Genomic DNA, 17,486 nt, shown 5'->3' with positions numbered 1-17,486 from the left:
AATATTGACCCTTTGCATAAATTGAATGTTTTTGCCAATAAAAGCCTTTAAAAGTTATGAAATGCTTATCATCGTTTTCCAGTATACCATAGAAACATGTGAAAACATAATTACAAATACTGAAGCAGCAAACTTTGCAAAACACAAAATTGATGTCGCTGCCAATACTTTTGGCCACGGCTGTACAGTAGCCTACATGCATTAGAGATAAGAAATATAATCTCTGACCTCTATATCTGTGGTCTGATAAATGATCACATATTATCTAGTTAGTGTAGAAGAATAATGAGTGATTAATTAAGATTTGAATTGGCAGACATTACCTACATATTGATACTATGGAATGTCATTTTATAAATAACATTAATATTCATTGACTGTAGGAACTTTAAATAGAATGTGGGTGCTATAATTATTTTAATTCTTTGAAATTTATAGAATAAAAATCATTTATTACAAGGCTAAATAAAGAGTGTGGGGGACTTTCCAATGTGTTCTGCATTAAAAAATATTACAGAATTAAAACCTTACCATTAAAAGACTGAAAGAGCCTTTCATAAATTTTTTCTGTAGTACAGAGAACTACCGAGTAAGAATTGCATTCATGTTCACAATATCTGAGCGATGGTAAGATTAAATACATTCATTCAAAATTATTCAGAGGGAAAATAATTACGTTTTAATGGGAAAACATACGTCTGCTTAAAGGTTCCATGCTCAATACAAGTTAGGCTCAATCGACAGGATTTGTTGCAGTGTTGATTTTCACAAAAAATAATTTCTACTCATCCCTATTTTCTTAAAAAAAAAAAAAGATTAGAGTAAGGCACTTACAATGGAAGACCGACCAGTTTTTGGAGGGTTTTAAAGGCTGAAATATTTTGCTCATATTGTGTTGAAAGCACTTAAATAAGGTACATTACCTCCCTTTTTGGTATCATTGTGCTGACATAATGCTACCGGGATTACCACAGTTACATCTTCATAACAAAAAATATAAATATTGGATATAACTTTACACGATCAAGGTTTGTAGCAGCCAATAATAAAATAAATACCATAAATGTAATAACTGCCAATAACGCAATACATTTTCCATTACTTTAATAAAAGTCAATCATATAATAACTTGCCAATAATGTAATAAGTTCTTACATTATTGGCTGGGTTAATAAAAAAATTATAAACATTTTTGTACATTATTGGCAGTTATTACATTAACTGTAGTTATTACATTATTGGCTGCTACAAGGTTAGTAAGCGATTTCATCACACTAGAGTCAGGTTAACACATATTATGTTTAAGTCGTCTGGTTATACTTTTAAAAACAGTGTGCATTTTAAAGCAAATGTTAATTCCCTCATCACGTAAAGCACTCAAATGCAAGTGTTCTCCCATGAACGAGCTAAGACTGGTCATGTCAAGATTTATAGTGAATAAGGAGTTACATTTTTGTCTGTTCTCACCAAAAACTGATCGAATGATTTCAGAAGCACTTAAATCTTTTATGCTGTCGCTGTGTGCTTTTTGGAGTTTGAAAGTGGCTTTAACGAACACACAATTAAATAATAATAAGAAAGTTTGTTTAAACTATTTTATGTTGTAATAAACATTAAGCCACAAATGCTTTCGATAGAACTTAAATTTGATTGAACCTAAAACATTCCTTTAATCACCCCTCTTTTTTCATGGAACACTGTTTTTCAGTGTCAGTCTCTGTCAAAAAGCCCCAGTGTCTGAGCAGCGCCATCCTCTGTGCTGGAGGAGTGTTGAAATACTCTCTTTGCCGAGGAGAGTAACTCTCCTCTGTGGGTACGATGTCTCTGTAGGTCCAGTCCTGCCAGCAGAAGTTAAATTTCTCCAGCAGCTCTATCCTATCCTTCTGTGCGCTCACACAGTCTGGGGGATCTTTTTGCTGAAGTTCTGCTCCCACTTGCACATCCTTAACTACCAGCAGGGCTCGAATAGCAAACCAGCCACCCAGTTTGGGGTGTATACACACTCCAAACATCTTCTGTATGGAATAAGGAGAAAATAAAGTGCAGTCTTGAATGAAACCAACAAACAATACAACATGCTACAATTAAACAAATATCAAACAATATACTGATTGGAATTTGAGTAGAATTTTTTCATTAAAGCTGAAGTGAAGATTTAAGGAGAGAGAAAGTGCAGACAAAGGACGTAAAGATGTGGACTGATGAATCAGTACTCTGTCTGCAGGAATGTTCTGATTGCACGGACTGGAATATGTTTAAACAATCCTGCGGCGATGACTTGGATGAAATTGTTGATGTAACATGCTCATATGAGTTCAAATTTACCCTAATAACAAACCATGGGTGACAAAATCTGTTAAGTCTAGCATACAGAAAAAGAAACTCATTTTTAAACAGGGCATATCTTCTGATCTGCATATAGCTATTAAGGAGCTGAAAATAGAAATCTTAAAAGCAAAACATAATTATAAATCTGAACTAGAGAACAAGATGTCTGCAAATAACCTTGGTCCAGCCTGGAAACTATAACAGGCCTTTGGAATCCAAAGAATAGCAGTCACCCTGGTTTCAATTCAAACACTGAGCTCGCTAATGCTCTTAATTGTTTTTATAATCGTTTTGCCACTCTTGATTTTAATAATGAAATCCAGGAACAGAGGCACAAACTTGAGGATCAGCATTTTAATATAGACCAAAAGGTGTGGAAAAGGCCTTCATCTTGGAAAGAGTACATAAGAGTCATGGACCTGATAACATCTGTGGCTGTTTAATTAATTCTTGTGCAAAAGTACTGAGCCCTGTACTGCACTACATTTGTAATAAGTATTTACAGGCACAGCATGTACCTAAGCTTTGGAAGGATGCTGTGGTAATCCCAGTTCCTAAATCAAGTTGCACCAAAACTCAATGATTTTAGACCAATAGCTCTGACATAAATTTGAACGAAAATCCTTGAAACACTAGTTAGGTCAGAAATCTTAAGGAAAACGGAGCGTGCACTTGACCCCATACAGTTTGCCCATAGGCCACACAGAGGAGTAGAGGATGCTACAGTCACCATGGGCCTTATGCTAAACTTCTATTTGTTGATATTTCCTCTGATTGTTACACAATTCAACCCCATATTTTAGCAAGTGGGATTTTAGAACTATTTGAAATAAGTAACAATCTGGTGGGCTGGATACTTGACTTTTAAAATAATAGGACACAAAGAGTGAAGGTAAATGGAAATCTGTCTGACCAAATATGCACTTCCACTGGCTCCCCACAAGAATATGTGCTTTCACCCCTATTATTTATTCTCTACACAAATATGTGTCAGAGTAGGTGGGAGAATAGGACCATCTTAAAGTATGCAGATGACACGTTTATTGTCAGTCGACTTCAGGACAATGAGACCAGTCATGGTCCGGTCATTGACGACTTTAATTAGTGTGAGGAATCCTTTCTTTAATTAAACTTATTAAAGACTTAAGACATTCCAATTGATTTAAGAAAACATGCTCACACACATGAAGTCACCTCCATTAAGGGTCAGACAGTGGAATGTGTACAATCCTACAAATATCTTGGGACATTTATAGACTCAAAACTAAACTTTGAAGCAAATTATGAAGCAGTGTGTAAAAAGGGGCACCAGCATTTGTTTTGCTTAAGGAAACTGTCCCATTTTCACAGTCAAAACTATGATGACTTTATTCTATCATGCTTTTATTTATCTATTTGATCATTTTCTTTAGTGTTGTGGTTCGAAATCTATCTTTAAAGAACAGAATTATTTTTAATCAAATTGTCTAGTTGGCCGATTGGGGAGTCACAGCTTAACCCAGCATCCCTGTATACCACACAGTTACACGAGGTGGCTGGCTCGATATTAAATGATGACTCCCATCCTTAGCACAGTGAATTTCAGCTTCTTCCTTCTGGACAAAGTTTTATAGTTCCAAAATGCAGAACAAAGCAGCTTTGTTCCTGCAGCTATAACTCAGTTGAATAAGTCCTAGCATAATTTCTAATATGATGATCTAGACGGAATATCTATTTTATTTAACTATTTATATACTGTTTTTAAAATGTTTATTGGAATCTGGAGAACTTTTTATCATGTTGTGCACTGTTTGTATTGTTTTTTAAAACCATGTCGTTTTATATTTTTTTATGTGTTGTTTTTGTAAAAAACGTGTCAAACATATGAACTCACCAATTGCAAACCAAATCTGCCTAAGGCTATAAATAAAGTAACCTGAACCTGTGTGAAATTTTAGGGCTACCAAATGAAACCACAAAACCCTGCCATTAATCAAACAAACAGATAGATCCAGCCCAAACTCAATAGCTTAATATTAAGAGTTTTCTCTGCATATTAAGCAGTTATAGGATACATTATTTTATCTAGTGGTTGACCGGATACATCGAAGAGATCGAAAAATCGGCCGATATTATGACTTTAATTATCAGCCGATCAATTTACTCATTTGGCTGATTTGTTTCTTGAGGGCGACTGAGAAGTGTATATGTCCAATCACGATTCATTTTGTTGTTACATGCCATCGTTTTATTACAATAATAGACCATTGTGCAACAGTCTCATTTAAACTGTCTGCATATCAGAGCCTGCGGCAGACACATTTGAGCTCATAATGTTAGTGTTGCCCGATTCATTCTCACTCTCTCTCCTCAACAGTACCCTATAACTTTAACTGACTTATCTAATGAAAAAAGGCAAATATCAATAAAATATAATATACCGTCTGCAAATATGCGGATGTCTCTTTTTAAAAGATGTAATAACCCAACCTCACACAACTTCATAGATCCAGCGTCCCGTGGAACACTTATCAATCAACTTTATTAAAAAACTTTATTTTGTAATGATAAAATGCAAATATCAATAAAACTTGTATACTTTTTGCAAATATGCAGATACCTCGTTTAAACATATGTAATTCACGAACCACACAAATTTCCAGTGTTTTCTTCCCGTCGAGCGCTCATATTATATATTACTCTGAAATGTGTATTCTATCAGCCAGAATCAAAAACTTTAGGATCCGGATCAAAAGTTCCTCTGATTCATAAATCATGATGGTCTGACCTGTGACAATCCAAGCAGGCAATCTGGGCCATTTAAACCGCAAGAAGACTTTTGCTGGTGCTGGATCCGCACTAGCGCGTGAGTGCAACTTCAAGGCTGTGTCCGAAACCAGGAAAATGCTGCCTCCGGAGGCTGTAGGTAGCATGAAAATAAGGTGCTTTTCAAACTGTTCGGAGATCAGTTTCCTTAAAGAGTTCCATTCATTCAAAATAGATGTCAGTTAAGCCATTAACTAATTAGGCAGCAAGGTAGCAAGTCAGCGGTCTACATTCTTGGATGCAGCACAAGTTAAAAGCGTGTCACGTGTGCTATAAGTAAATGTCTTATTCACTATGCACTGTATGTACAATTGGTTTGATTCGGTATTTTTCTAGAAAATGCAATTGTTAATGAGCACATGCCATCCATGGTTGCTGGACTACTGTGTGGACTTATTTCCTTCTTACTAACACATGTGCAAATAAATTACTAACATTTGATAACTAAACAGAAATGCTGCTATCTACAATTTAAAATACAATATAATTTTATTTTTTCGTTTTGTGTGAAATGTAGTAAATATAGTGCCAAATAAGAGTTTTTTTTGTTGCAATTTGATGTTTGTTATTTACTCTATTTAATTGTGTGATATATCGGCATTGTATCAGCCTACCTGCTCTCTGGATGTCGGCATCAACCATTACAAAAAAAAAACATATCAGTCGATCACTAATTTTAACATTTAAAAGTGTACAATAACAAGTTGAATTGAAACATTAAACTTAATTTCAGAATTTTGTAAAATGTTGTATATATATATATATATATATATATATATATATATATATATTCTCATTTGCTTTAATGACAGCATAAACAAACTGTCATGGAATCCACAAGTCTGTATATCACAACATGCAGCTCAGATTAAAACAAGCCCACACTCGACATAATACGATATGTAGTTCCTGAAATATTACTCAGTGTTATAACAAGCTATGGTGGCTATCACTAATGGTCTCTATGGCGACGGTTTCTCTGGTATCCATTCACTGAAACACATCGTCCTCATTGGCTGTCTAGAGAGTGTTAAAGGGATAGTTTACCCAAAAATGAAAATTCTGTCATCGTTTACTCACCGTCAATTGTTCCAAACCTGTACACATTTCTTTGTTCTGCTGAACACAAAGGAAGATATTTTGAAGAATGTTTGTAACCAAACAGTTATGAGGCACCATTGACTTCCATAGTATGAAAAAATACTATGGACGTTTGTGTTCAGCAGAACAAAGAAATGTATACAGGGTTGGAACAACGTGAGGGTGAGTAAATGAAGACAGAATTAAAATTTTTGGGTGAACTATCCTTTTAAGTTGTTTTCGACTTCATGAAGAGTTACGCAGACCAGTCAGTTAAAAAATTTTGTCCGACTTGAGATGGTGCCTTCACCGTGTCACAGTGATATATACCATCAAGTGTTGCGAGAGCAATTCGAGAGCAGCCACCTAGCCACCTTAGCTGCAGCTGCTCTGGAGAAATGGACACAGCTTATTTGCGATTGGCCTGACTCACAACATGAGGACGGTGACGTGTTTCATGGGCTGCGTTTGCAATGGCATGCTTCACAACTAATCTGACTACTTCTGCCATGTCAGTCTATGGCATGCTATTACCAAGGTGTTTATTCTGACACCTCCAGTTCTGTGAAAACTCTCACAAAGCCATGTCTTTCAAATCTGTGATTTATAACAGTACATCATTTTTATATCATGTTAGGGCTGTCAATCAATTAAAAATTGTAATGAATGAATTACATGGTATGCCGATTAATTAATCAAATACATAAATCTTTGTGGAGAAAGCCCCTCAAATAACAATAATTCAATATAATGATTTATTAATTATTATATTTAAAATATATATATTAAAAAGAAAATTAAGACAAAAAGACAATACAAAACGTTGCTTTAGAATGAAATATACTGTTTATTTCCATATTATTGAACATAAGCCTATCATTTTACAATTGAATTCAATCTTGGCTTGAGAAAGCCAACATATTGTTCTACTATTTAAACTTTCTTATTATTATTATATTTTATTCTTCTAAGACTAAAATTATTCAACGCCACTCCTGCTAGAGCTTTCATGCTACAAGCATCAAACTCACCACAGACCTAGGAACTGTTCCGAAGTTGGTTGCAATATCTTTTTAACCTGATCCGACTAAAGGTTTTTATATAAATGACGATCAAAAATTTTTAACAAAAAGATTTACATTGGCTGAGCAAAAATGCTCTCTCTACTGGAGCAATTCTGTCTACTAGAGGGTGGAAATGACCTCTGTTGAAAATGACAAATATATGCATACTCCGAGAGCGATGTTTTGTGTGACACAGATTCAAGTGTCACACAAAGAACATTCAAGCGATTTGACACCATTCAAGCGCAAGAACACATGAAACGATTCAATTCAGCGCTTAGGAAATCTCAGACACAGTCTGTATTTTATCATCTCACACCCAAACAAATGAGAGAGTACTCCGTATTGATCGGGTGTCTGCATGGTTTACACAGTTTATTGTACAGATTAGTTAATCGCCGTTCTAAACGAATGCGCTCATTGTAACAGACACACGCAAACAGCGTGTTCTCTTTAGTCTCTTCTTAGGTTTGACTGGACAAATACACCTTGCCAATTTCAACACTCAAGCGATTTCAAACCATTCAAGCTCAAGAACACACAATAGGGTTCAATTCAGTGCTCGCAAGCTTTTCTGTGTGACACAGAGAGCCCAGACGAGTTGTGATCGCCTTTGAAGCTTCTAGCATTTGAACGGACAAATACATTCAACAAAATGTCAAAATACATGATATCTTGGCGAGTCTGTTATGTCTCAAGTGAACATAAACAGTTGAGAAAGAAAACGGGTATCATTATATTGAATTCTGGCATTATGTCAGAGGTCGACGCATGCGCCGGCGCGTCCTGCTGGATTTTCCCCTCATAACAGCGGAAACAACTTAAAATACTGCATAATTTTTGGCCATATGGATAAATGTAAGACATCATTACAAACTATAAAGGGTCTACTTTTATTTGTGTACACTCGCAATAACAACAAAACCTTGTGATTTTGTAAAATAAAGAAAATAAACAGGGTGCGCTTTCAGCCGTCTCTGTCTCCGCGAGCATCTTTCTGAAACAAGTCACAATAATTAAGTGAAACTCCGTGAATACTTCTCACACAAACATGAAACATATGTCTAAAGAAAGTAGGGATGGGCGGATCGATCCTAAAGTATCGATACTTTCGATACAGATGTTGTATCAGGGTTGTCTCTGACAAAGCGCAAGCTGTTTTGTGTGACACAAGGCAGAGCTGCATCATGTCTCTGACAACGCACGAGGCGAGATCACTTTCGCTTGCGTTTTCACAAAGGTTTGTCAATTTTATGTGTTTTAAGCAGAGCCAGCCCAAAGCATAAGCAAACTAAGCAGCTGCTTAGGACCCCCGTGGCCACCAGGGGCCCCCAAGAGCACATGAAATGACAGTTAGATTTATATATATATATATATATATATATATATATTTAAAAAAAGTACAAATGTGTTATTTTTAGACTTTTATTTTGCTCTTACGTTGTAAAATGGCACGTCTTTGAATGGCATGTAAAAATGTAAAAACAATCACTCAGCCTAAATTTTTTTACTGGATCTGTTGATATTTTAATTATCTAAAATACAAAGCACTGGCCATTTAAAGTGTGAGCCTGTACATCTTGAAAGAGTTATAAACAGTTACAGTTCTACGGTGTCATTAGGTGCCTAGATAGTCTTGCAAATAAACTTAGTTTACCCCAAAATTAAATTTCAAGGGCCAAAGATTTTCCTAGTTGACTAGTAGGCGTTAAATATAGTCGCACGTTTATGATATTAATTTCATTACTTAAATATAGATTTGTTTATATACATATTTTGGTGGGCATCAGAAAATTGTTATCAGTAATGTAACCCACTTCAGAGTATGTACACCCTAGGTTCGTAGGAGCTGATAAGTACAGTAATAACCAAGCAACACCAAGGTAACATTGAAATGTGTAAACTTTTAGTTCAACAAAATATTTCAACATTTCACAACAATTTTGTGCACACCAGCTATGGCCCAAAATAAATGTAGAATATAATAAAATAAAGTGTCCTTTTTGAAAAGGTTCCTTGGAAATCATCCTTAGGAATTCCAGAGTTCAATCCAGAGTTCGAGTCAGTTAGTCAAAGGGGAATAGTCGAAAGGAACAATCTCGTTGGTGCCAGTTTGGTGGACTGACACAATCCTACCACAGGCTTCCGGAATGCTGTGGTGGGGGTTCACGGCTCATTGGGAAGGCTCGCCATCTATGGATCAATGGTTCACTTGGTATGATTCGAAGACTGGATCATCCAGAACTTCTGCTCGCCTCATGAAAAAAAAGACCTGACCTGTATATAAAACAGGTTCAGTCCAATATCTATGATAATAACTAGTTCTTGAAGTGTTGTACAACAATATATTACTGTTCAAAAATATCATAACATAGTTCACATGAAGAACCAATAGCTATTTTAACTATTATAGTCAGAATATACCATTTTAACCTTATGTCGTTACAATGAAATGTAATCATAGGAACACATTGTACTAATGAACCTTTTCTCTCTGCTGTTAATCCCTTTTTACATAGGATTTTATAGATTTTGAATCAAAATGATTGAAATACAGTTTTTTAATTGAAAACCATTTATCCAAATTACAGTATTTGCTTATTTAACCACTTTAATGACCTTAACATGATATTTTATATTCTCCTGTATGTAACTTAACCTTTAGTCACATATATATCACAAGGTAAAATATCACAAAGGCATATTTTTGTAATGCACGCCAACTAGTTTACATTTCTCGTTAAACCATGAAATAAATGTATTTTATCATGTTATATCCCTTCAATACAACAGAAATATTTGAATAATCACTCCTTGGAGCTAGCATAGCCACCTCGTGGTTTTTTTTCATACAAAATCATTGAACACATTAGCTTACCAAGAGAGGATTTTCAGTATGAGAAGCCAGGACAGATAAAAGCGATTTTCTGGATGGCTCTCCAACTTCTAAAACAAAGTATACAAGCGTTTACATAACGAACTAAATCATATTTAACCGTCATCAAAACAGACAGGTTTTCATACTTTTTTTTTCAGTTTTCTTTCCAACTTGTGGGAGAACCCGAAGCAGCGCTCCATCTGATTTGAACAGCGTTATTCAACGGAAGTATTTTTAGCGCGCTATTTCCGGTTTCCCGCAAAATAAAATGTATTTTTCAAAATAAAACCCCCATTTCTCATAACGTAACATTTGGGTAAATAATGATAATAATTAAATACAATTTACTGGTTAACCCCTTTTTAGGTGGGTTACAGTAACATTGCTAACATTGTTCTACATTACAGAGAAATACTAAATCGTAATAATGAGTCTTAAAAATACAAATTTTATAAGACCACGCACAACACCGGCAAAAGTGGTAATGATTCTGAATGTCGGAAAAACCACCAAGGAGACTGTCTGAACATTTAGTTAATTTATAGAGAGAAACGCACATTCGGGTTGAGCAAACAGACGATGATCTCGGGGATCGATGATAGAGTGATCGCCAATAGCTGATGCCTTTGACCATGTCAAGAAGATATTTGGCTTGTTTTCCCATTAATGCATTAAATTAGTATTATTAGACTATTATTATCATCAAATTAATATTACAATAATTTGCCTGTAGACACACGGACACGCGTTTGAAGAAACAATTTATTATATTATTGATGACAGAAAAGCCGCCTATGCCCATGTACGACGTGCTGATACGTATCAGTCTCCGTATCAGCCTTTTGACATAATGCTCCATCATGCTGGAAAATGCACAGATCATCACCAAATTGCTTCTGGGTCGTTGAGAGAAGTTGCTTTTGCAGGACGTTTTGATACCATTCTTTATTCATGGCAGTGTTTTTGGCAGAATTGTGTGAGAGCACACTCCCTTGGATGAAAAGCAACCCCACACATGGATGTCTCAGGATGCTTCACTGTTGGCACGACACAGGACTCATGGTAGCGTTCACCTTTTCTTCTCCGGACTATTGATTTTCCAGATGTCCCAAACAGTCAGAAGGGGGCTTCATCAGAGAAAATTACTTTGCACCAGTCTTCTGCTGTCCAATCCTTGTACTTCCTGCAGAATTTCAGTCTGTCCATGATGTTTTTCTTGGAGATAAGTGGCTTCTTTGCTGCCCTTCTTGACACCAGGCCATTGTCCAAAAGTCTTCGCCTCACTGTGCATGCAGATGCACTCACACAAACCTGATGCCAATATTGAGCAAGCTCTGCACTGGTGGTGACATGATTCCATAGCTGACTCCTCAGGATGAGACAGTCCTGGCACCAGCTGAACAATCTGGGATATCATGACACCTTCACTGCAGATGAACCTCTCTCCTTGAAGTTATTGATGATCCAGTAAATGGTTCTTTCAGGTGCAATATTCTTTGCAGCAATTTCCTTGCATGTCAGGCCTTTTTAATGCAAAGCGATGATGGCTGCACGTCTTTCTTTAGAGGTAACATTGCTAACAAGAACACAATTATTGGAAGCACTTCTACCCTCCTTTTATAGCAATCATTCTGCTCTTATAATCCAATCAGAATGATAGAGTGATTTCACCTGACTAGTACACGTTCACACTTCCCAGGTGCTGCTGATATGATTAGTGAAATGATGTTAGCTGGTCATTTTGTGCCAGGGACAAAAAACTGTGAGATTTGGGTTCATGTGATAAAGTTACATGAACCCAATGTTGGCCAGTGAAGCTTTTTGCAATTATTTCAAATGCATCTGATCACGCTGCAGAATAATCTAGAAACAATGTAAATCAACACCACAACAACTGAAGCAGAAAACTTTGTGAAACACAAAATTTATGTCAATACTTTTGGCCATGGCTGTAGATTCCACATCTGAACAATTCATGACAATTCAGACCAGGAGCGCACATACATTGACTGCGCACAAGAGGGTACTGAACTCAAATTTTATCAAGTGATGGAATAAGGTGCAAAAGTGATTTGAATTTTATCAATAGGCAATTAGATTACATAATTTTCATTTGTTAATTTAAAAAATATATATATTTGTTTTTTGTTTTGCATTCATAGTTTTCACTTGTTTTAGTGTTCAATAATTGGAGGTGCTTTTGGACCCTTTGATAAATAAATGTCCACCTTGGGAAACATGGTTCCATATGACATAAATTTGAATTGCTTTAAACCATCAACAAATCTTTTTTTCCTCGATAGAAAGTTAAATTTATGACTATCCATACTTAGTCTAAAAGGTATTATGTCAAACATGAATAATATCTGAAAAGTGTATTTTCAGCACTCATATTTTGTGTTTTGTCAGCAGTGTTGTATCATGAGTCTCTGAGCCAGTGGCGGCTTGTCAATAGAGGGCGCTGGGGTGCCGCCCCCATCAAAATTCCAGAAATATACATGAATACAAAAATGATATAAAAATGAAATAAAAATAAAATAATAAAATAGTTTACTCATACGATGTGCAGGCTGGTAGTAAGAGCCTCAGCATTTAATAAAAACTGGCTTTAATCGGTTAACAATTTTCTATGTTTTTCAATATGTTTCATGTGGTTTCATGGGCGAGGGACGCCGGACAAATGGATGTCTATCTGAGTCCTTCAATTTTCGGGCAGCATGTGACCTGAAGCTGGTCTCTGACTGGTTTCTTAAAGATTCTCCTCCGGGCACAGGTCGCTGCGTCCCTGGTGAATCAGAATTGGATACATGTTATTTAATCCAATCTGATTGGTTCTCGTCACCTGTCATTCAACTTTACGCTCTTGGCCACTACTGCGAGTGCGCAGGCGACTCCGCCAAAACTTTGCTATGCTGATCACTTTCGCAGAGATAATGGCAGCAGTTAAACCAAACTCTGTCATTGATTTACAAAAAAACCCTTTCACAAGGCGTTCGCTGGAAGAAAAAAGGAAACTCTCCAATACCATTGGTGAGCAAAGCAATGGTTCTCGGCCAATAAAGAGGCGCCGGGCGTTCGGGGCCAGAAAAGCGTGAAAGGATTGCAGCAGAGGTGAGTTTGTTATAGAAGTCTAAATACCATTTTACATTATTGTTGTGCTGCAGAGATGTCCTGCCCACATATCATATTCTACAGACTCAAGAAAACATTTTTTGTTTGGTATAAATCCTTACAAAAATCATAATTTTTATATTATACAACAGCATCCCAAAAATAATAAATTGGCAACATAAAAATAAATGATCAAATGAAATATGAAGCCACCAAAAACTACTGTCTTGTATGGGACAAAAACTCAAATGGTTCTATTTTTATTTTGAAAGTCATTGCAACTGTGACAACTAGTGGCCTACTCCAGGTTACTACCTTACATTTACACACACACATATATATATATATATATATATATATATATATATATATAGAATTATCTCTATAGGTCTGTGATCCTGGGACAAACTAGGCAGCGTTTCTCCTTCACAGACCACCTTGTCTGTGCCACCTTGTTGCAGGGGGACAGGTTTGATGAGTACAAGGATACCTTTTCTGAAGATGCATTGAGCAGCTCCATGAAAACGTACCCGATGCTCAGTGGAAGCAAGCTGAAGACAGAGCTCAGTCTCATCTACAGCAAGGAAGAATTCAAAGCCTGCCGTGGTGCTGTGGACCTATTCCAGCTGTTTATGGAGAATAATCTCGAAGAAGTCTTTTCCTAAACTGTGACTCTCCTAAAAGTTCTCATTACCACACCCATGACCACGGCTGAACCTGAGAGGTGCTTCTCAACCTTGAAAAGAATAAAAACTTTTCTCAGAAATACCATGACCCAGGAGACACTGCCATTGCTCTCCATGGAAAAGAGACTTGTTACTGAGATGACTGACTTTAATCAGAGAGTCATTGAGAAATTTGCTGGCCAGAAAGAAAGGAGAGCAAAATTTATGTTCAAGTAGTCAACATGCTTTTTGGTACTGCTTTGTATTTATTATCGCCCACAAAAAAAGTATTTTTAAATAATTATAAGCGCTTACTTTTGGTATGCCATTTAAGTAATAAATCATTAAAAATGTCTTCAGGGTGAAAGGGGTTAACTTTAAAGTTACTAATGACATCGGAATCAAGAACTTTTGCTCCGATCTTGCACCTCTTATAACACTGCTAATTCAGATGTTAGACATGTCAATGTGGAAATATTTCATTGTACTGGCCACTGACCTTGTCTCCCCATGGTGGATTGTGAATATCTGACATCTGGTAGTAGTATGCTGCTCCTGATACGTGGGCTGCTGTCTGGGCAAGAAACTTGGGTCTTCTACTGGGAAGCATCTCATAATCATAACTTACATCCACGGATTGATTTGGAAAACACTGAATAGAAACGAGAGAGAGGAGTTTAAGACAATATGGTTGGATAATGGAATGAAGCTCTAGAATCAAGACAGAAACCTTGCTATCTGCAAAATCACATTGTGATATTGTGCAGCTCACTATATACCTGAGAGACACAAGATGAGACTGTGTGACTGACACACTGATCTACAGGGTCTCTGACACCCTCACAGCTTTGGCTCTGTAAGAAAGGCAGGAATGCCCTCTCAAACATTGAAGGTGTGCTCAGGACCACTACTGCCAGAGTGTCTGTTGGATATGAGACGTGATGAGCCTGAGATGTCACTGCATTATACCATCCAACCTGTAATAACCATGGAAATTACTTAATAGATAGGCCTACCAAACACTTCTATTTTGGCTACATCTAATGCATATAGTTATATTTGTTTTATCTATCTCATGTCTGTATAAAGGTAATTGTGAGTGGCCGATTATTAACAGAACCAGCTATGCATTTCATAATGCATTTCTTATACGTTACAAGGACACCCATCCTAATAAGCCTTAAGTCCAGACTTGTTAATGATTTTTCATTGTGTTCATTGAGCCAAACACATTACCTTGAAAGGATAAATTTCAAATCCGTGCGATTTTAAACTCTCGCGGAGACTCTCTATACATTCCTGCACGTCTTTACTGGAGGTCGCCATATTTGAAAAGGGAACGCGTGGATATTGAGAGCTTCTACTCTCCCGAAGTCCTTCGACTTTTCTTGCTCTCCTTTTTATCTACACAGTCAGGGTGAATTTTGAATGGAAATTACTGTCAATAGATGTGCATGACATATTACGAGTCGATGCGTATCAGTGTCTTTTAATCTTGACTTCCGTTATGTGTTTACAAGGAATTACGGGAAATGTAGTTCTTCTTCTTTAATGGCCATTCACTCCTTTGGAGTATTACCGCCACCTTCTGTACATTATACATCCTGCATGGGTGAAGAGTCTGCAATTCTTGGGATGCGACACTTCAGTCTACCCCCGTGCAAATCAGAACCCAGGCTTCTCTTTAAACTACTAACGAATCTAACTAACTACAAAACTAATATTTTATATATACAAATATGAATTTAATTATTATTTTTAAAATTCATATTTCTGTTTACAAGATTCAGTGTGCCTATGACGTAACGTAATTTAACTATCATTTTAAATCTATCACTGAGATTATTGGGTTGATGTGAGAGATTAAGGCAATGTTATCAATAGGGCTGGGTGATAAAACAATCTTGATATTTATCGGAGAAAAAAAAAAAAAAGAGAGAGAGAGAGAGACCGATATCAATGATACATTTTTTAGTTGTTTTCTATACTTAGCCTATGTTCTACATCTAGAACAGGAGTGTTCATTACATTGATCGCGATAGCAAGAAAATCACTGGTCGGTTGATCTAGATAAAATATAAAAGATTGACTTTTTATTTCCTGACATCTGTAGCTGTGTTCTGTTTGATTGACAGGCGGCTAATATTTGAGCGCTATTGCGAGTTCGCGCCTAAATGGTCAAATACAGTTTACACCAATGTCCGTCTTGATGATGCATTAATGTAAACGCAATCGGATTGGTCTACGGTGAGCAAACAGTGGGACAAAAATCGTATTTGCATCAGAATATTGGACTTGAAGTGTACATGTATCTGAATTGAGCACTGTCTAGTAGGCTATGTCATATAAAGGCTATTAATCACACAACAAGGAAACGAGAAAACTACTCACTACTTTTGGCTGAATAACTTGATTAGCTTTAAAAGTATTCATGTAATAGAATAAAACTGTGATATTTTTAATAATATTGTTTTTTTTTTTTTTTTTAATAACACCGACCCCTGATGTAGAGAGTGTGTTAAATTGATAATAAAGTACCAGGAAAGTAGAGATGATAAAATTATTTTTATTTATGCTCAGCCTTTATCATGTTTCTTCTAATGCCTGATAGAAAAGTATCAACATTTGCTGAGCAATACTTCAGGTAGAACATTCCACCAGTCACAAACTTCAGAAAATTGTGCATAATACATTGGAATGAGAACACAACTATTGCTGGGCTAAAAGATACAAGAACTAAATCAATGTGGAACACTGGATCTCAAAAGGAGGACAAAGTGCTGTTGTCATCCTGTACCTGTACAGCAGGTGTGATATTCAGATGTACCAGTCCTGTGCAGGTGTTGTTACACATGGTCTGCCACTGCAAGGACGATCAGCTGTCCTTCCTGTCTCCCTGTAATGCTGTCTTAGGCGTCTCACAGTACGGACATTGCAATTTATTGCCCTGGCCACATCTGCAGTCCTCATGCCTCCATGCAGCATGCCTAAGGCACGTTCACACAGATGTGCAGGGACACTGGGCATCTTTCTTTTGGTGTTTTTCCGAGTCAGTAGAAAGGTCTCTTATTCTTCTTCTATGGATTTATTGGCGGGTTGCATACCAACTTTAAGGTGCATACCGCCACCACCTGGGCTGGAGTTTGAAGTGATTTCAGTCTAGATGTATGTTAAAAGATGTCTATATTCTATTGCTAAGACCACTATGCTTAATGAATTTTAGAACTGACCTTACAATTTCCCTGGATCCTTGTTTTGTGCTTAATATGTTATTGATTGTAAATTCTTTGCATCCCATTTCCTGTAGCTCTCTTTTTAACTCATTCCTTTCCTGTTCATACCTAGGACAAAATAACAACACATGCTCAACTGTTTCCTTTACTTGGCATATGTACCATGTTTCCCTATAATATGAAGTGTAGAATTAAGTTTTGTATGTCCCATCCTTAGTCTTGTTAAAATAACCTGATTGTCTCTATTTAAATTTTGTGTCAACATACTTTGTCTTACAGTATTATGTATATTATAAAAATGTCTTCCTGTTTTACATTCATT

The 17,486-nt window shown here is 36.5% G+C and overlaps 1 protein-coding gene across 1 annotated transcript; it reads right to left on the bottom strand.

Moving 5' to 3' along the window:
* Positions 1-255: 255 nt before the first annotated feature.
* On the bottom strand, positions 256-15,430 carry mmachc (metabolism of cobalamin associated C). The gene is made up of 4 exons (XM_052096176.1): positions 15,168-15,430; positions 14,711-14,908; positions 14,431-14,583; positions 256-2,015 (listed from the first exon to the last, which is right to left on the bottom strand). Exons 1-4 carry the CDS (start codon positions 15,255-15,257, stop codon positions 1,674-1,676), a joined length of 783 nt encoding a protein of 260 aa, XP_051952136.1. The 5' UTR covers positions 15,258-15,430; the 3' UTR covers positions 256-1,673.
* Positions 15,431-17,486: the final 2,056 nt, after the last annotated feature.

This window comes from Xyrauchen texanus, chromosome 28, assembly GCF_025860055.1.
Source record: "Xyrauchen texanus isolate HMW12.3.18 chromosome 28, RBS_HiC_50CHRs, whole genome shotgun sequence".
Classification (NCBI taxonomy): Eukaryota; Metazoa; Chordata; class Actinopteri; order Cypriniformes; family Catostomidae; genus Xyrauchen; species Xyrauchen texanus.
The sequence above is the reverse complement of the archived record's forward strand: the minus strand, read 5'-3'. Positions and strand labels throughout refer to the sequence as shown.

Coding starts and splice junctions, on each gene's coding strand:
- mmachc (XM_052096176.1), bottom strand. CDS start 15,257: ATGGCGACCTCCAGTAAAGACGTGCAGGAATGTATAGAGAGTCTCCGC. Junction 14,909..15,167: donor TTGAAATTTATCCTTTCAAG/GTAATGTGTTTG, acceptor TGGTTATTACAG/GTTGGATGGTATAATGCAGT. Junction 2,016..14,430: donor ATCCACCATGGGGAGACAAG/GTCAGTGGCCAG, acceptor TATTCCATACAG/AAGATGTTTGGAGTGTGTAT.